This window comes from Podarcis melisellensis, assembly GCF_964234715.1.
Source record: "Podarcis melisellensis genome assembly, chromosome: 2".
In the NCBI taxonomy this organism is placed as follows: Eukaryota; Metazoa; Chordata; class Lepidosauria; order Squamata; family Lacertidae; genus Podarcis; species Podarcis melisellensis.
This window is the reverse complement of record NC_138529.1, coordinates 58990925-59011430: the sequence shown is the minus strand read 5'-3', so window position 1 is coordinate 59011430 and position 20506 is coordinate 58990925. Positions and strand designations below refer to the sequence as shown.

At 41.1% G+C, this 20506-nt stretch overlaps 1 protein-coding gene across 12 annotated transcripts; it reads right to left on the bottom strand.

Annotated features, from left to right (window-relative positions):
• Window positions 1-7638: 7638 nt before the first annotated feature.
• Window positions 7639-20333, bottom strand: LOC309359887 (neuropeptide Y receptor type 6-like). Of its 12 annotated transcripts, XM_081894207.1 has the most exons (7): window positions 18068-20083; window positions 17353-17461; window positions 14592-15485; window positions 12974-13029; window positions 11925-12051; window positions 10596-10708; window positions 7639-8952 (listed from the first exon to the last, which is right to left on the bottom strand). In XM_081894207.1, exon 7 carries the CDS (start codon window positions 8906-8908, stop codon window positions 7823-7825), a length of 1086 nt encoding a protein of 361 aa, XP_081750333.1. In that variant the 5' UTR covers window positions 8909-8952; window positions 10596-10708; window positions 11925-12051; window positions 12974-13029; window positions 14592-15485; window positions 17353-17461; window positions 18068-20083; the 3' UTR covers window positions 7639-7822. The 12 variants fall into 12 exon arrangements, with proteins under 12 accessions (XP_081750333.1, XP_081750334.1, XP_081750329.1 ...); XM_081894208.1 differs by lacking the exon at window positions 11925-12051 and having other exon boundaries at window positions 14592-14693; XM_081894203.1 differs by lacking the exons at window positions 11925-12051; window positions 14592-15485.
• Between the last annotated feature and the right edge of the window lie 173 nt (window positions 20334-20506).

Genomic DNA, 20506 nt, shown 5'->3' with positions numbered 1-20506 from the left:
AAATAATATTTGATTCAGAACAGCCTTTATTATGAAATACCGAGGGAAAGCATTCCATTGACCAGTCACAGCTGTTTACATAAGAGCTCTGGTCTTTCACTGTATGGTACATTAAAATGTATAATTAATACATGCTCATTTTTTTATACTGCTTGAAAACACTTTGTTTGTTTGTTTGTTTTTGCACCAATGTTGGAGCCTCAAAGGCCAAACATTCGTATGGTCAGCATACGAATTTTACACTTGTGCTGCCTTTATTAGTTTGTGAATTTTACCTTTTCTATACCTTGTATTTCCGTTTGAGTTGTTGTTGTTCTTTTTGTAAAATCGTCTTGGAAATATATCTGAAGGCCAATATAAAAATAACAATTCTTTATTATTATAATACTTAGAATAATCAAACAAATGATACTTCTGTTAAATTTGCTTTGCATCTTGCTAGGTAGGTATAATGTTACCTGCAGGCACCAGTCCATTAAGGCTCAACATTATTACAGGACTTCATTTGCCCCAGATTTTCCCACCATAAATATGTGCAATGGTAGTCTTCTGGAATCCTTTGGTGCGTAATGCTCTAAATTAAGTTAAGCACTTGCAGGATATCTGGGATTTCCGAGCAGTTCAACAGTCAAACAGACTCCCTCAGAAGGCTGTGGACTCTCCTTCATTGCAGGTTTTTAAGCAGAGGTTGCAAGGCCATCTGTCATGGGTGCTTTAGCTGAGATTCCTGCATTGTAGGGGGTTGGACTAGATGACCCTCAGGTCCCTACCAACTCTACAACTCTATGATTCTGTGATTTGTTCAGGATATCAGCTCATATTTCACAGCCCCATTGAATTATCATTACAGTATTTGAAATACGAAATTGTGTAAGGGTTATGGGACCGAATATGTATATACATCTGTTCAGTATATGAGGATGTCTAGATACTCAGGCCAGGTTCAAAATAATAATGAACTGAGTTCTTGCAGCCTGAGGGGGGGTTAGGTTATGTTTCTGGGAGAGCAGATCATTCTCACCCTGTTTAATACATGTTTTGCAACATAGCGTCCTATGTCCTGTTTAAATAAAAAGTACAGAAAATCCCACTGGGTAAGTGGCACTATGGGCAAAGCCATTAGGCTGCATTAAATGTACTCTTCTGACTAGATAAATCTAATAAAGTCTGAGAAGTGGACCTACAAATGTTTGTTGGAACAAATGTTAGTTTTTATGGAGTCTCAAGTAGTCCCGTTGTTACTTTTGCTACTACAGACTATCATCCCCACCTTGTCCACCCGCTCCTGGTATTCAAGACATTAAATCACTTCCTTCTTGCTTCACCCACCATCCCTAATTACATAAATGGCTGGTTTATATATCAGTTTCATAATCCATAATCCCGCATTTAATGATTTTTTGTCTTTATTTTTGAGTCATTCTGTTATGTTCACAGCTGGATTCCCTGTGAGGGAACTGAACCAAAAGATAAGGGGAAACCAGCACTCATAGACGGTGCTGTCAATATACTATGCAATGACTGACACATTGCAGTGAAAGTCAGGCATGTTGAGGCAGACTTCTGAGGAAAAATTGGATTTGTAGCTGTAAAGCCTACTGACAGGAAAAATTAGTAGGCACAAGTTGTGTCAGCCTAAGTTTGGAATGGTACAGGGAAAGGAAACTGAGGTCACTCAACTGTGTGATATTCTGAATGTCTGATAACCCAAGGACAAACTATTGCGTCAAATCTTATTAAAAATATTTTGGAGCATCAAATTAAATTTTCAAGAATACAGAACTGTTGTGTGTGTGCCTCTTACCTTTCAAGAAATTGAATTAGCAGCTGCAGTATGAATGCCTTATATGTTACCACAACCCAAAAATCAAATTAACTGCTGCTGTCCAAAAAGCACAATACTAGTTCAGGAGGCTAAATAAATGCTCAGTTGGAAAAAAAATCAGATTTTCAGGTTATAAAAGCACAAAGATTGCTTTGTTGACCCTTAATTTCTGTGGTAAATTTCTCTCATTTCTGTGGTAAAACAAAGTTTATATCCCTTTTAAAAGTATCCCTTGAGTACCAGTACTGTACTTAGAACACATAAAGGGACATGGTGGCGCTGTGGCCTAAACCACTGAGTCTCTTGGGCATATGTGTATGTTACAAAACCTGTGCGCTCGTATTTAAGGTGGCACAAGATTCTTTGCAGTGTTTGTGGCAAAAAGCTGACACAAGTACCTTCTGAAAATGTTGGGAACGGAGGCAAAAAAGCCACGGGGAAGCAGCGAGGTACGGAGACAAAATTTAGGTAGTTTGGTAGTATGCTTAAAATTGAGGAAGGATGCCTAGCATTCCCAGAAATCCTACCTGCAGGGCTGGCTAGATGGTTAGAATTGAGTGGTTTTGGCACATGTATGAGGAACTAGCACTAATCTGGCATTATACTTACAAGGATGTAGAACACATGAGTGTGGACCCAAAGCAGAACCCCAGAAAAACACCATTCTACATACTGGTGGGATCAGAGTGTCTCCACAAATACAAGAGGCTCTGTCTGCACTGCAGATGGCTTCCCTTCAATTATGGATGGCAGGGGAGATAAGTATCCCCAGATGTAGAATACTTATCCTCACTGCCTCGACTCATGTGTTCTACTTACATGTGAGTGTGAGGCCTGAGTAGGGTGTTATTGTTATGGAGTGGGATTCACCCAATGAGTCTCATCAGTGGAAACCCTGAGCAAAGATTTCTGCATGCTAAACAGGGCTTTCCCCCTCACCCCTGTCTGCCCTCCATGCTCCCCAAAAGTGGCTTAGGTGTGTGTGGGAGAACTCTCAGAACAGTGCATGGGGGAAGGAGAGAGGGGGTTGTTCAGTCTAGCAAACTGAAATGCATGTTGAATTCCTCCTCCATTATTATTATTATTGTTGTTGTTATTATCAGAACCAGTGAAGGCAGTGAATGTCCTCTGTGAGTGCCTGGAGGCAGTTGGAGGATGGATGGCGGCTAACAGATTGAGGCTGAATCCTGACAAGACAGAAGTACTGTTTGGGGAGGGCAGGGGGCTGGTGTGAGGGACTCCCTTAATGTTTGAAGACATTTCTGCCCCCACTCTGGTGTACACAGCCATGTGGAAATACAACTTGAAAGGCAGCGGAGTGAGGGACAACCTCACTGCATTTTAAGGTGTTAATGCCTCGGTGCCTTCACTGCACTCTTTTTGGAGCCTGCTAAAAACATTATTGTTTAGAGAAACCTACCCAAAGGCTTAGGGACGCGGGTGGCGCTGTGGTCTAAATCACTGAGCCTAGGGCTTGCCGATCGGAAGGTCGGCAGTTTGAATCCCCGCAACGGGGTGAGCTCCCATTGTTCGGTCCCAGCTCCGGCCCACCTAGCAGTTCAAAAGTACGTCAAAGTGCAAGTAGGTAAATAGGTACCGCTCCGGCGGGAAGGTAAACAGCATTTCCATGCGCTGCTCTGGTTCGCCAGAAGTGGATTAGTCATGCTGGCCACATGACCCAGAAGCTGTACGCCGGCTCCCTCAGCCAATAAAGCGAGATGAGCGCTGCAACCCCAGAGTCGTTCGCAACTGGACCTAAGATCAGGGGTCCCTTTACCTTTACCCAAAGGCTTAGAAAGTTGAGATAATTGTAATCTGTTTTGGTGCTTTAACTTCTGTATGTTTCAAAGTAGGGTTGTAAATTATTCTTTATTTTATTGTTTTATCTTCTTGTAAACCTCCTTGAGGTCTTTTAAAATCAAGCAGTGTATAAATTTTATGAAATAAATAAATGGATAAATAATAGCAGAAGGCATTGAGAAAGACAATGTGGGAGTGGCACAAGCTTGGGTGTTAAGAAGGCACTCTCGGTTTAACTCACATTGCTTCCAAAGGACCTGGTTATTGAGCACCCATCTGGATTTGTTCATAGGGAGGTTAAATGACATTGCAACAGGCAAATGTTACCCCACATTTTCCAGTGCATTTCCCCATATGTTTCGTAAGATGAAGACAGTCCCATTTTGCAGAGAAGTGGATTTGTTATGCAGCAGCACCATATCAGCTTCAATTGTGCGATCTGAATTTGCTAGTGTGTGATCGAATCCCACCTGAAAACAGTGCGAGTCTCATTTAGAATGTGTGATAGCAATGGAACAGGATCCTCTATGCCCACAAGCGAAACTTCCGAGTTTCTGCAAATCAGGAGTAAAACTCACAGTCAGCTGGAGAGGCAGGATTTGAAACTTGGAAATTTATTTGGACTTAATGCCATTTGAAATGTTTAACAATGAGCTTCCCAGAGCAGGAGCGTATAATGCATTTGCGCAACAGGCAGACATTTTTTTCACTCTGCTTTTACCTTCTGTCAATAACACAGCAGCAAGCTAACACACTGAAAATACACACTTAGTAATGCTGCTATCATATGTGCTCATTACATAACTAATGACCACTGATAGTCATAAGCAATCCTATCCATTAAAGTTGTACTGAACAAAAGCAAGCAAAACTTGCAGGAGACAGATATTAAAAATCTTTCTAATATTTCCAAAGGTGCTACAATGAATATATTTCATCTTTTCACTTCCAGGCTTTACCACCTCTCAAATTAAAAGGGCCTTGAAACCAGGGGCCCGTCCACACTTTGTCCTATGATTTCAAGTCACAGGTCTGAAAGGGGTTAAAATTCCATCTCTACGTTTTCCCAGTTCAGTAGTAAACAGCAGATTTTCCCAGGGAAAGCAGTGGGACCAAAAAAACCAATCCTCTCAGACCTGTGACTTGAAATCACAGGATAAATGGGAGTGTGAGTGGGTCTTAAAGAGACAGTCAGCTCTGTTTCCACATTTCTAGCAGGGAACCTGTTGCTGTCTTAAAAGTGTCGGATGACAACCCTCATCATCCTTGACCATTGGCCATGTTGAGTGGAGCTGATGCAAGAAGTAGAGTCTATGGAGGGCCACAGTTTCCCCAACCCTGTCTATCACTCATTTAGTAAATATTAAATAATGGACAGCTATAATTATAACTATACACTCTTTGGTCTTTGGGCTGTGACCTTAAAGCGCACTAACTTGTCAACTGATTTGTAAGTAAATATATTTAAGGCTGAATGCCAGCCAGTCTTGCTTCCTCCTGTGCCTTTCCCTCATTTCATGTTGAACCTCCCAGGTGAGATATACGGCTTTCATTCCATCAGCTGATTTGAGTAAACATGCTTAGGACTGCAGTGGGAAGCTTACTTGGAGCCCTAAAGAGTAGTGCAGTTACTTCTTTGGAGCCTGGTCATAGTCCTGGTGTTTATGAATCTTTGAACATCCTTAGCAAGGCAATCTTTATGTTATTTTGATATAATTGATATATTTCAGAGTGAATATTTATATGGCTCACAGTGGCATACAAAATTTAGCACTCGAAACCACAAGACTAATATAAAGTTGTACAACATTTGGTATACAAAAAAATAGATGTAAATACCAACAGTTCCCCACAGTTGAAACATGTTGTTAGAATCATAAATAGAAATGACATCTAAACAGTTCCAGTCAAATGTACATTACCACAGATACGATTACTGTACCATTATCTATCAATAAAACCAGTCTGAAGTCACACAGAGGTTAGATGAGGCAGCTGCTTTTCATAGAAATATAGTTTGCACTCAGGTATCAAGTGTTCATGTTATTAGATTCTTTTGTCACTCTGTATTAGTCTGAAATGTTCTGTATGGTTTCACTTTAACTGGATTTCTCTCTTCAGAGTTCCATTGGATTCATGATCTTTTAAGCAGTTCAAACCTGTCTTTGCCTTGTAAACAGGATAGCTTCTTGTGGCTGGCTCCAATCTATCTGTCTTAAACTAATGGCTGTTTTGGAAACGTTTCTGTCACATTCATGTTTTCAAACAAAGGTGGAAAAGCATGTATTCCTTTTTAGAAAAGAATGTGGGCATTCAAAGATACAGCAATTCAGTTGCAGATGAAAAATACTGGTGCAGTTTTACACCCTGCCCGAGGGCAGCACAGGTAGGCTTTTTACATTAAAAAGGATGAAGTGTTGCAGAAAAATGAACTTCTCTTACAAGTTCCTGTATTTTATTATAGGATGAAACATAACATAAATTCTCCCAGTCTGCAATCCTAGGTATACTTATTCGAAAGCAAATGCCAGAGAAATCAGTGATATGCTATTGAGTTATATCAATAGGGCAACAGTTCTGTCAATAGGATTTCAAGTCATCATCCTTTCCCTGTATCCTGAATACTAGCTTGACAGGCAGAAATCCCCCCATCCTTTATCTTCTTTAATTTTGCATGTCAGACTGCTATTCAGGACATAGGAAGCAGCATAGTAAAAATACAGCAACCATGTCTATGAATGAAAGAACAGAATGAAAGAACAGAAGAAAAGAAAAGGACCCTGATCATTCCTCACATCGTTTTCAACAATAGTGGTCAGACTAGAGACAGACATACATTGCAGTGGTGGAAGTGGTCAGAACACATATTCATTGCATTTAAGGTTTGAGGATATGTATTCAAACATTTCTACCACAAAGGTAAAGGACCCCTGACAGCTAGGTTTGTCCACAGACAGTTTTCCAGGTCATGCGGCCAGCATGACTAAGCCGCTTCTGGCAAAACCAGAGCAGTGCACGGAAACACCATTTACCTTCCCGCCGGAGCGGTACCTTTTTATCTGCTTGCACCTTGATGTGCTTTCAAACTGCTAGGTGGGCAGGGAATTTCTACCATATGCAAGCATTATTCAGGGGTTTTAATCCATCATGTGATGAGGGAGAGTGGGGACAAGCATAGAATAACAGAATTGTAGAGTTGGATGGGACCACAAGGGGCATCTAGTCCAACCCTCCTGCAATGTAGGAATCCTTTGCCCAAGGTGGTGCTCAAACTGACAAAGCTATCCCAGCTATAGATCCTTGTGCTGGGCTTCCACTGATGGGACTCAGAGCGTTGGGGGGAAATCCATAGCAGATTTGGGAAAGGGAGTGTGTTGGGGAGTGGAGAGCAAGTTCCATTGCATTCACAGAAGTTGTCCTGCATTCACAGAAGTTGTCCTGCACAGTTATTGAGTTTGATACAATCCAGCACCTGTCAGAATGACATATTACCTAGTGCATTAGTGGACAGATGATGGGATGTATTCAACATAGTAGTTGAATGTGCATAGTGAGCAGTATGGTTTCTGCTGTGCAATGGGATTCCCGTCCCCACCTCCCCCATGCACTCCCTAAATCTGTTCTAGGTTCCCTCCACCTTCCAGAGCAGATTTGAGAACAGAGTGGGGGGGGGGCACAGTAAGGGAAAAGAAAGGGAAATGGCTTCACATAAGGAATTCTTAGAAGGAGATTATCTGTTGAATTCAGACAATAAGAGTCAGTTGCTTAAGATACTAATTATTGGTATTATGTTAAGGTAGTCAATGGGCCTTTGTCAGAAGTACTGATTCAGGCAGACCAGGAGAACCATGAGGAAAATGCAGGTGGCACAGCCCACACAGGATATTGCATCATCTTCCAAGCCAAGCGGTATCTCCTTTTCCAGATTTTCCTTCCCACACTTCCAGTTTTCTAGCACTGCAACATTGGAAGCTCCTGTAAAGGTCTTTAATAAATATGGGGGTGTTAATAAATATTATTAATCCAATTTGGTTTATTCATTTGAATGATACATTAATATTCAGGTAGGCTTTTGATTTCACTTTGAGAACAGGACTTTGCTGACAAGAGCCAGAAGGCCACACTTCCATATAAGAGTAACTTGGCAGTACAGTAATTCATGACAAAGACATGTAAATGATTCAAAGGTTGCCCATTTCAGATATTCGAAGGCATGTTGTTCAGCTTAAAGGATCCCTTTGACACATCGGTGTTCAGAGTTGAAAGGGCGATGTTCTCAAACAACCCTTGAGATTCATAGCATTTGAAATTGTGAAGCAGACTAGCCAAATCTTTCTGAAAATTCTTGTTGAGGAATCCATAGAAGATTGGATTGACACATGTCGAAATCATGGCTACCAAGTGACACAAAGTAAAGACCACATTATGGTGGCAGTTGATCAGGGCCTCGTGGTTCCAGTCAAACACAACGTTAAATATGTACAGCGGTAACCAACATGCCCCAAAGGTTGCAATAATTGAAATCAACATAATATTAATCCTTTTACTCTCATTTAGTCTGACCTCATTCTCCCTTATCTTATCCACTTTACCATGCCTCTTCTGAAGGCACACAAATATCTTCATGTAACAGACGAAAATAAACCCTAGTGGTAAGAAGTACTGGAAAACTAACATTGTTGTGGTAAAGCTACGTCTCTCCTCAAGGGATGGCCATACCTCGACGCAGACAACTTTGTTCATATAAATATCACTGTGGGAAGAAAGGTTTCTAAAGGGGTCATCAGTGACTTGGTGGAATAAAAAAAAAGGAGTCGACAGTACTATAGAAAAGGCCCAAATGAAGATAATTCCCCAAAATGCATGTGAAATTCTAGGCTTCCAACCTCGCGGGTTTACTATTAACTGATACCTCTCGACAGCAATTAACACAAGTGAGAATGTAGAGGCAGTGACAGACATACTTTGTACAAAATTAGATATTTTACACATGGCTTCTCCAAACACCCAGTAATCCATCAAAGTGTATGCGACAGTGAAAGGGATGCACATGACACAAACGAAGATGTCAGATAGGGAGAGGTTGGCGATCAAAATGTTGGTGACATTCTGGCTTTCTTTCTGTTTCCTGATGATAATAATTAGGCAAAGGTTGCCAAGGAGCCCCACCAGCATGACTACTGCGTAAGCTGTGATGAGCAAGAAGATTGCAGGAATAGATGGCAAGCAGGATTCAAAGTGTGAAAACTGCAACTTACTGCTGTTTGCAGCAGACGGATCCATGCCAGGCTCTTGAATGTTTTTGTTTTATCCTTCATGAAACACCCCTGAAATCACAAACATAATTTAGATTGAAAGTCCCCACCACCACACACACACACTTTTCCAACGTCCTTTGCTTCATTTAATTGCTTTTTTGGAGCGTCTCAGCAGCAGGAATACTTCAAGAAAAACAAACCCTTTGAGAACCATTTCCTGGTGATATATGACCCTGGATGAATTTTGAACATACATGTGTTGGGAGTGGACATGCACTCAATTACACACTGTTGAGATTAACCTTTTGGGGGCATAATTTCTTGTTCTTCTCCCAAACTGCAAACTTGGATTTTGAAAAATGACACTGCTGTCTTTAAACTCATAGACTTAAAGACTGAACCTACATCCTATCAGTTGCCCTAGATAAAGTGGTGTTTAGTTCCAGTTCATACACTGAGCTCCTTGTGAGCTGATACACCGGATTTACTTTACTGTTGTTGACAGCTTTGCGCAGGCAACAGGTGTGTGTGTGTGTGTGTGTGTGTGTGTGTGTGTGTGTTCCTGACATTGAAGGGATAACCATCCCTGCATATGTGCTGGAACGGCTGAATCAGATCTCAACCGTCCAATTCTAAGCATGTTTACTAGAAGTAAGTGCGTTAAGAATCAATGTGACCTACTTTCTAGTATGTATGTTTAGGATTGCAACTCAGTGCCATACTGCTGCCTCCCTGTTGTCTCAGTGCCTAACAGCAATATCTGTATTCTACACATGCACACACACACACACACCAATCAGAATAAAGTACACAAATGAAGATCTTTGATGCTTATTTGTTTAACCCATATAATTGTTTTTCTATTCAGATCATTTAGAGTGCAAAATTCTAACTCTTGTTCTTTAAATCCAAAATAAAAATAAAAATCCAGTTTCTTACAGTGCATGTCACCCTGATATTTTGCAAAGGGGTTTCATATTCATATGCTGTCTTGCACCTCCAAGTGCTAAATCCTAAAAAGGTCCTGTAGATGAATGATGTGGTGCTTAATGGGGCTAGTGAGTTCATTGGCATTATTTACCTACTAACTGCCCTTTGTCAATTAAGATCTCAGGGTGGTTTACGACATGCACATTTAAACCATAAGATTCAATAAAAGCATTAAAACCATAATTCAATATCAAGCCATATTGATACAACAATACTTTATCAATTACAGCTGGCCTTGCCAGATCAGGGATGAGAGGTGCCGGGGAGAGAGTTTTTCTCCAGGTAGTTAGTATGGACACATAAAGACACCTATCAAATTATCACTTTTAAAGTTAAGTTTCAGAAGTGAGAATGTATGGACAGAGGGGTCAGCATCTAAGTACAGAGGATGTTGGAGGCCTGCAAGTGCAATATGTAGGCAGATAACACCTGGCTAGCGCAGGAAAATATCTGGGAAAAGTGTGGTCTAGAGATTTCTCCTCTCCCTCCAGAAGCCCCACATATATTCAGGCAAAAACTCAGCTCAGTGTGTTGGCTCATTGTTTTGGATTTAGGCTTCAGCATGCTTCTTGACAATGTGAGGTTGTGCTACCAAACCTAAGGAGGAAAGCAGCCCAATAAATTCTCATTTGCCCATCTTTCACTGTTACAGCAAAACTTTTCAGAGTCTCCAGAGCCTTGATACACCGGCATTCCCTCTGAATTGCCAAAATATAACTCACCGTGGTCCATTAATGAAGTCACACTGAAATGTAAGCCAGGATCAATGAGTCTTTGCCTCTGTCAATGAGTATCCTGCTGTTACAAGCTAAAGCCAAGATGAGGAAGCTGCAAGCTGTATAAATTTAAGAGGAAACACAAATTAAACAGACAGTCATTCTTATCTGTAATGTTTTTTTTTATGGTCACATAAGCTTTCATGCAGTAAATTCCATTTAGTCAGATGTGGGTCTTTGAATTGCCTCCGTACTTTTTAATGGCTGTACTGCTTCTAGGATTTTTCTTCATAGCACTTTTCTCTTAAAAGTGTGGGTGAGCGCAATTAGGCAGAGCTGGAGTGCAATAATCTTTGACTTTAGGGTTGGAATATATGACACAAAAGAACTCTTAAAAGGTGGATAACACTGTTAACACATAAACCGTGGATAGTTAGGGGGTAAAAGGGAAGGGATGAAACCAAGATCTCCTCCACTGCGTGAATGCAGAGGTGCAGCTGCTGTACTGTAAACCAAGTTATCACCTGCCAGGTGTTAAACCAAAGACTTTCTGCAGGTGGGTGCTTTGTTTTTAGCTGAGGCTGTGTACACAGTCCTGTTTACTCTGCATCCAGTGTGCTAGCTTGGAATCCGCTACAGTACTAGCTTGGGAAGTGGCATACACACGATATTAGCTACAATCCCTATATATCATGTTGTTTCTTATGAAATACTGCTTTTTGATGTGTTTTCATTCAAACCAGCTTAAATCTGAATTAAGAAGGGGGGGAAAGGCCAGTCTGTGTTTTAAGCTGGTATTTTGTACCTGAGTTTCAGTGTTACCAAGCACATTCAAATTTATGACATGCAAGGAAATTCACATATTAAACAGACAGTGGCTTTTGTTGGGGAGAGGTATCTACAAAGCCCAGCAAATGTAACAAAATGGAAATAGAAATACTTTCTCAATAATAAAATTGTGATATCTGGTTTTCCTTTATTACTTTTATTCATTATGCCAGAAGTCATGTAACTAAGATTTCTTTACAATGCTGCTTCCATCATATCAGTTGTTGTTACTTTAATTTTTAAAAATATTTTTGCATGCTGTATTTCTAGCTTCTGCCTTTATTTTATTTTTTTACCTTGCATATATATCATTTTATTACTTTTTGGTATATAATAGGAACTCTGAAAAATAAAAATGTATGTGTTAGTGAGAGACAGTGTGTGTTATGGAGAGAGGTGGCGTATAACACCTTATATGTTCCCAACCCACATTGTAGGAGTGTGGCCAGGAGCTACAATACTGAAACTATTTATTTACTTCAAAGTAATGCTAGAATGGAACTTTACCAAGATTCCTCCGGAATAAGCAGTTCCCCAAGTATGCAGTCCTGGAACCACAGAACTCAGTAGAAGAAGGCACTGAGAGTGAAAAACCAAAAGCAGTAGAATTTTCTGACGACATGTGTACTGAAAACTAAGGTGCAAAACTGTATCAGGGATGTGCAAAGGGTCGTCAACTGGTGGGTCAGGACCTACTAGTGGGTTGCAGCCTGATCCAATAATGGTTGCAACAGAATCACTACCACTTTTACAATATAATAAAAAATTAAGAAACAGATCCCCAGATGCATGTTTGGGTTAGAAGTGGCTCCTGGGACTGAAAAGGTTGAAGATACCTGATCCAAACAATGTAGGGAGGAGAGAAGCCCTTTTTCAATCTCTAATCAAAGGTGAGGAACATTGTCTCTCTTCACACAATGCATTATGCAATCAGTATTATTATTTCCATTTTAGTTTTAAGAAAACTGATAGAAACCAACATTCTGTGATTACATACTGCGGTGTCTACTGTCAAGTATTCTGTATGTGGAATACACAGAGTATTCCTCATAAATATAGCATTAATGAATGATTCCTTTCCATAAAGATTCACATGGACAATGTTTTTTATTTTGATACAAGATAAAAAGTTATTTGCCACCCAGCTTTAATTCAAGCAGCTGTTAAAATATAGTTATTACATCACATGAACATAAAATTCGGGCAATCAATTCATTTTCATTCTCATGCACAATTGCTTTCTAAAGTTGAACTCATAATTATTTAGGATCAGATATCACCTCCCCAAAATGACCAATGTAAGATTTCAAATATGAAATCTTAAATTATAGACATCGGAGTGGGGAGGGAAGATACTTCAAACTGTATAAGACTGGGATCAATTACAAGGATCCAAAATGGTGCTGAACATAAACCCCCACTTGTGTATCGGGACTTTTTCATCTCGCCTTCCCAGCAGCAGCCACTCACAAACAGGAGGATTGGATCCTGGCCAGGGTCCACAAGGCAAGTAAAAGAAAAAATAACAAAGTCTTATGAATGCTCCAACTTCTTACCTTTTGGAAAATCCACACAACACTTCCTCTCCCTTGCTTTGACCAGTCTTCTTTCCCTTTTCATATTAAATATTGACAAAATCAGTCAACATACATTTTGCTTGGAAAGGAATCAGAGGTATTTTGACCCTTTTAACTACAACCAAATGAAAGCCCATTTGGTTCACGGTCTTCTGAAGCAAACTGATGCTCTGAGCTTTTCCTTCCGAGAACTGAAATCACCACAGTCAAGAGCCACTGCTCTGAGAGAGAAACTAAGAAGTAAGGCAAGCTCTGGAGAGAAACCAATAAGGAGGCAGCGAGTAGGAGAGGCCAGTAGTCATGGGGACCACTTTTTCTATTAATGTTTTTTTCAGGCATTATCTTGCAACCTGATTTGCAGTTATCTATTCCACAGAACGTTTGCTTACTTAAAAAAAAATCCATGCTGGATTTCACATGTGTAAATATTTACATTTGGCTTATTGGTCCATTGTAAAATGTGGCAGTGTTAAAATATGGGGAATATGCAATATACTGTGTTGATGAGAGAGTGGGCTTTTATTCTTCTGAGACATTGGCGGTGCACAATTAAAACCATGGTTGTTTTTCCACAGTAAGCTTTTTATTGTTATGTGTAAGCTGTTCAAATTAACTGGGGTTTTTGCCACTGTTTTTTGAGCAGTGTGGTATATATGCAGTGACTGTTTTGCTGTCTAGAATCACAGACACTAATATTCAAGAGACAAGCTAGTAAAACTTAGGACATATACAGTATAGCAAGATTGCTTCACAAACAATTCTCGGTAATTCTGCAACAACCCTGTAATGTCAGTAAACATCACTATTTGGGTATTGAAGGTACGGGGGAGGGGCAAGAGTAGATTGAGTTCATGGACAGGCTGAGATTGCACAGCTCAGTTATTGCATTAGTTGTGATATTAGATCTCATTGATGTTATTAAAATTGTACAGTTTGAAATGGGAAGCTAGGCATATTTCTTACACATATGTATTATGCATATTACATATAGAAGGGACTGACACCAAAATAGGATTCGTCATTTATTTTATGTTTACCACACCTAATGGCCCTATGAGCAGAGGGTGCTGCTATACAATGTTAAATGTTTTAATGTATACCTCTCATCATGGACATAATGAAAGGAAGCATAGTTGTGTCCTTTCCCCCTGTAGATATGTGTGAGGTACAGTGGTACCTCAGGTTAAGAACTTAATTCGTTCTGGAGGTCCATTCTTAACCTGAAACTGTTCTTAACCTGAGGTACCACTTTAGCTAATGGGGCCTCCCACTGCCGCCGCGAGATTTCTGTTATCATCCTGAAGCAAAGTTCTTAACCCGAGGTACTATTTCTGGGTTAGCGGAGTCTGTAACCTGAAGTGTCTGTAACCCGAGGTACCACTGTACTTATCACTTCCTCTCCAACCATGGGGTACAGATGGTACTGAAAAGCTAGGAAGGGTTAGGGAAAGGATACATGAGTGGACTTCTACATTGCATAGTCTACAGAGATGGGATTAAATGTTTTGCCCCTGCCTCTTATATTCAGCAGCATCTCATTCTTTATTTAAGAATGAATATGGCGTTGGGGGAAGTAGCCTTCAGCTTTGGAACTTACCTGCAACCCAAAACTGCATCTGGGGAATAATTTATATATATAAAGATCGCCAGTTTTTGTGGGTGGTAGTGCTGTTGTTGGGCTGCATCCTTGATCAGGTCACTGTGAAAACAGGATGTTGTGCTAGATGGGTCGTTGGGTTGGTCCAGAAGGGCTCTTTCTTACATTCTTATTGTCCTGTGAATATTTGCTGATCAGTGATGGTTGTCACCTATATTCAGTTTTCCAAAGGAGTAACTTGGCTACCAGTCAATATAGTTAGACCAGGACCTTATGGTTGTTTAAATAAGTAATTAATCTTGATATGCAATTCTTAGCATTTATGGGACTACTAACAAAAATAGCACTAAAATACCCCCCCCCATATTAAGTCTGTTTGCAAAAAAGGTTAATGAATAGCAGAATTATGTTTGGGTTATTTGAATATCCTTGGCATTTTTAATTGGTGAGTAAAAGCGACATCCAACGAGCCTTTAGCACTGGGTAAACACAGATAGATTGCTGAATGGGGCCATAGCCACGCTTCATTAGGGAGCTAACTTTATAATCACTATAATCTGATAAGAAAGAATTAAGAGCATACTGTATTGCAGATAAAGTCTTGCTAAATAGAATCCATGTCAAGTGTTAGACCCAAAGACAGTATAGCAAAGGTGACTTTGTCTTTCATAAAGCAGGAAATATCAGCAGTATGGTCCTGATTTTCCATTTCCTCTTCATGTAACAACTGATAATGGAATGCCCAGATTAAAGGCAGTAACAATATAAAACTTAATCAGACTTGAACCATGCAATATGGTTTCTCTTCAGCACCAAACTTCTTAGTTGGAGATTTTAGCTAAAGTGTGTGGGTATTCATCCTTTACTCTGATCCTCCCATTCAATAACTTTGTTCTAGAGGACAGAAAAACACACCATTACCTCCAATAACATTCAGGGGCCAGCTAGAGATTTATTCTGTCAACAGAAATCTATTCTTGACTCTTTTTATCTAATGTTCAGTTTATTCATACCATCCACCATTAAAACAATTGATGGTTATCTAGCACTTAGACTCTGGCCTGGATAAGATCAGGCCTCATTTAGTGTCATTTCCCAGACACCCTCCTCTCAGCATAGACAGTTGCTAAATGAGAGGTTCCTTAGGGTTACCTCTGCCTACTATTTCCCAGAAAAACAGAAAAGTCAATAATCTTCAGTCTTTGTGTGCTATGTACTTTGCCTGGGGTTCTTTTACTGTTCCATCTCAGGCAGCAAAATGTCTTGAATCGGCTTGTGTCATTAGTAGAGATGTTTATGAATTACACTGCAGGTGGATCCCCTAGATCTTAGTCTCCTGTAGCTCTGAGAGGAACAGAAGGTGCACAGAGCTCAGTATCTGCTACTGCTTCCTCTGGGCTCTCATATCCTAGGAAGTGGCAGTGGAGGTGGTAGTGTGGGGAAAGAAGCAAAGCGTAGACAATCGAGGTAGGCAGGACCCCCTTAGCCACTGTTTGCAATGTAGGATTGAGCATGTGTCCTATATAGCTTATGGCCCAAGTGACTGAAGGACCAGCTTTCCTATCACCTTCCATCTTGTGACAAGATCTGTGGGAGAGGCCCTGCCCATAGTTCTGTCAACATTAGTAGCCAGGCCCAGAACAAGATACTTTACTGTCTGACAAAATGTCACCTTCTTACTCATCATTTCATGTACAGAAACTGACTGGATGGGCAGTTGAATATTACTTTAGCACTAACAACAGGACCATACCCTCAAATCCACCTGAGGGCAACAGACTAGTTTAGGAGATGCCTGACAGGCTCTGATTTTCAACAATGGAGAATGGCTGGGGGAGGGGGCTGTAGGAGTTCCTGCTGCCCCCCTGCATCTGCAACCAGAAGCAACTGCCTCACTTGACCAAATGGTAGGGCCGACAGTGTTCTTGCCTCATGGCGCAACAATGCAGATCTGACTGTCTCCTACATTATATTATTTTTACACCTCAGATTAAGATGAATTTATTTTCTGTTTTGAGATAATTGCCTGAAGAGCAACAGCAGCAACAACAATTTGTGCCTTCTCTTCAAAGGAGTTTAAAGACTATCCAAACAACTCAATTACAGTTCATTGACTAAATGCTTATGAAGGTTGAAGGCAGACTATATGGGCCAACATGCTCATTGTCATGCCTAGCCCTGACCTAGTACCAGACACTGAGTCCTCAGACGATGAACAAGATACATCACAGGTCATGAGTAAGCAACCTCTGATGTGCCTTCAGTGTGCTTAGGGTGTGGTTTAGGAGGTCAGAGTATGTAAGACCTCATTCTTGAGTCTTGAAAGCATCATACGATATTTGGTTCTTAGTTGCTTTTCTTTTGGTGTACCTTGTCTGAACTCCCTGTGATATTGATCTTGGAGCGTTGCCTATATCTGTCTCTGGCTCATGTATGGACTTAGATTGATACTCTGTGCTTAACCTGGGTTTGTTTGGACTGTGCTGCATCCGAAACCCTGCCTGTTTTGGTGAGTACTTTGGATAAGGCTTATTTCCTATAGCTGTGACCCTAGTCCCTTGGGGTATCCTGCAGCATCACACACACACACACACACACACACACACACACGCTGGTTTGAGATTCCATTCAATCTCTATGTGGGGTTTATTGTTTTTGGTAAAATAAATGCACATTTATCAGTTATTTTGTGTATCTAACTTTTACTCAGGAATATGAAGATACTGCATTTTTGAAGTATTTATAATGTACTGTTTTGTACCTGCCTTTTTCTTGTACTTCCCTGTGCCTGCCCCAGGACATTTTGGGAAAACAAGACAGGAAATCCTATTGATACAGAAACTTTGCCATCCTGAATTGACAAGCGGAATCTGAGGTCAAAATAAAAATAAACATAAAAATAAATTGTCCAGTGGCATCTTATAGACCAAGTAAGTTTGTTCTGGTATAAGCTTTCATGTGCATGTACACTTCTTCAGATACACTGAAGCAGAAGTCACCAGACCCTTATATATAGTGGGAGGGTGGGGTGGAGTATTTCTCAGAAGGGTAGGAGATGGGTGATTGGCTCAATGGGTATGGTAAACCTGTTGACGACTGTTAACGACTGCAATTAGTCCTACAGGAAAAAGCAAGGGATAGTATGCAGATGACCAAAAATAGCTTTAGCATGTGTAATGAGACAAGAGTCCAATATCTCTATTCAGACCAGGTCTCTCCATAGTTTTCAGTTTGGTAATAAGTTGTCATTCAGCAATAGTCACCTATAGTCTCCAAGTGACCTACCCATGCAGTTTATCCATTTCTATTGAGAAATATTGTCACACAAATGCCTCATTGGAGACTGTGCAAAAACACTGGTATTGCTGGGAATATAGTACCAGATTGTACGGTGGATTCCAGTTGTGATGCAGAGTTGTGTTGCAATCATTTATGTGTGTGACATAAAATACTGTTAGAAATTCTTTCTGACATACCCCCGGCACAAGCTGGAATTAAAAAAGTGAAGTGTTCCAGTTCTACTACTAAAAGCTGGTTACATCTTTGATCCATCTTCATGAACGCATACTGATCATACTAATATTTTATACTGCTCTGCCACCATGTGGCTGCAAAATGGTATTGTGATGCTTTTTAAATGTCTGACAGGCTCTTTTTTTAAAAAAAGAAAAAGAAAAGATGGTAGTATGTATAATTGCAAACCTACGTACATTTATTTTTAAAGGTTTCTTTCCCCCACCCCCAAACCCCCAGCAATTAAAGTTGTATGTGTGTGTTTGTGTATAAAATCAGCCCACAACTTAACATCAATGGTTCAAACTTACAAACTCTAAACCTCAGTCAGGAAGATATTTTCATGAGATCTATGGCTAACCAGTAAATCAGTGAGAGATAAACATCAAAATACCATATATACTTCTGAACATTTTCTTATAACAAACTTATGAAAAATGTTTTTCAAATATTTGTGCATTTGCAGGATGTGGTGTTTCCATAAGGTGTGCCAAATTGTAGAAGACTCACCAAAGGCTCATAAGTAAGTTTAGGAGTCAAAGAATAAGAGTGGTCCTCTTGTGGATCAGGAATTAGTTAGGATGCAAGAAGAATAGGAATAAATGGATAGTTCTCTGAATGGAGAGTAAAAAGTGGAGTCCCTCAAGGATCGGTATTGAGAACTGTACTTTTTAACTTGTTCATAAACGATCTAGGGGTAGAGTGAGCAGCAGTAAGGTGGCCAAGTTTGCTGATGATGCTAAATTGTCCAGTCGTTAGCATTATATTGTCACAGGCTGTTTTTATCATTTTGGACAGTGCTGAAACATTACTCCTCTCATACAGTGGGATGTGTTTAGTGATCCACTGGGCACCCAAATGAGGACAGGTTCTCCTTGCATTCCTGTAGAGTGGGGGAATCCAGGGCATGGGGGAGGGGAGTTTTTTAAAAATACACTCCAGATCCACCCCAAAGCAGCTGAAGTCTGCAAATGAACACTGTCATCATGCTACCATGGAATGTTGACTGCAGAGAGCTTTGCGCAAGCTTCGCTGTTGCAACAGCTGTAACTGGGAGTTAAGCTGCCAGGAACTGAATAAGACTGCTGCTGGCTTCCTTTCAGGCCTAGAGTCTAAACTCTAGGGATGGAATTGGTTGGGAGGATGTAAGCGATCAATCAATCAATCAATCCATGACATCCCAGGATCCTTTTAAACAGCAAGGTGTAATACAGTGTAAAGGGCTGCTTTAGGTTTACGTAAATTTTACTGACACCCAGGCAGGCTTTTTGTCATCCTCAGTGCTCTGAAATCCCCAGAGCAGTCACATAGGTTTTAATCCTACCGCTGTGTTTGTGCACTTGCAGTTATCTGGCAGATTGGACACATCTAACTTTAGGCATTACAGTATATTAAGACGCTCCAGTACAAAGGCAGCCTTCCTTCTCTAATTTCTTAGGGAGAGGTAGGAGGCAGTGATGATCAACTTGAATGGGCTTTAATAGGCGATTAGAAGACTATCCATGGTGACTAGCTACGGTGCCTATGCTCTTGTGTCCATGACGGGAGGCAGTAAAACTTGTTGCTGGAAACAGGAGGGGCAAGTGCTCTTGTGCACGAATCCTGCTTGCTGCAGGTTTCCCACGGGCAACTGGTTCAGCCACTGTTGAGAACAGTTTGCTGGACCGGGTGGGCCTGACCTAGCAGGCTTTTCTTTATTAACTTAAGTTTCAGCGAAAACCTGTTTGCACCGCACACGCGGTGTGTGTACGTGTGAGGATACGCATAGACATACGCCAGCAGCTAGCAGAAGCGCCGTCAGAAACGAGCATGGTGAATAGATTTCCACGTGGAAACCTGTACCCGGCACGACCTTTCTGCCTCCCTCTGTGGAGGCGTGTGGTGGAGGAAGCTATTATTCAGAACTCGGTGCATTCGCTTCAACGGCACCGTTATAACCTCGCCTCTTCGATGCTGCCGAGCACGAGGCGCCGTTGGTTGCACTCGCTCGGCTTTTCAAACCAGTTCTGCGCTCTCTACCCGCCCCCAACCGGCAGAGGCCCCAGAGGGAAAGCGCGCGCTAGCAAGCGGGAATGCCCATTGGCTGTTGGGTTTGAACGCCGCCGTATTAGCGCGCGGCTTCTCTCTCTTCCCTGCTTCCCCTTCGGCACGAGGCCGTCTTAAGATCGGAACGCGATAGGTGCTTTGGGACGTCACTCACGGGCCTTTTCAGCAGCTTACTTTTAAAAAGCTCCCCCTTCCCCGGCAAAACCTTGTGGTGGTAAAAACAACAAACCCCAAAACAAAGAACCTCTCCCGATTGGCTCTCAGAGCTGTCATTCAACAAAGTGACGCAAAAGACGGCGACAGTTCTTCTTTGCCTCATTTGGCACAAGGGGAAACGGAGGGGTGGGGGCGTGTCT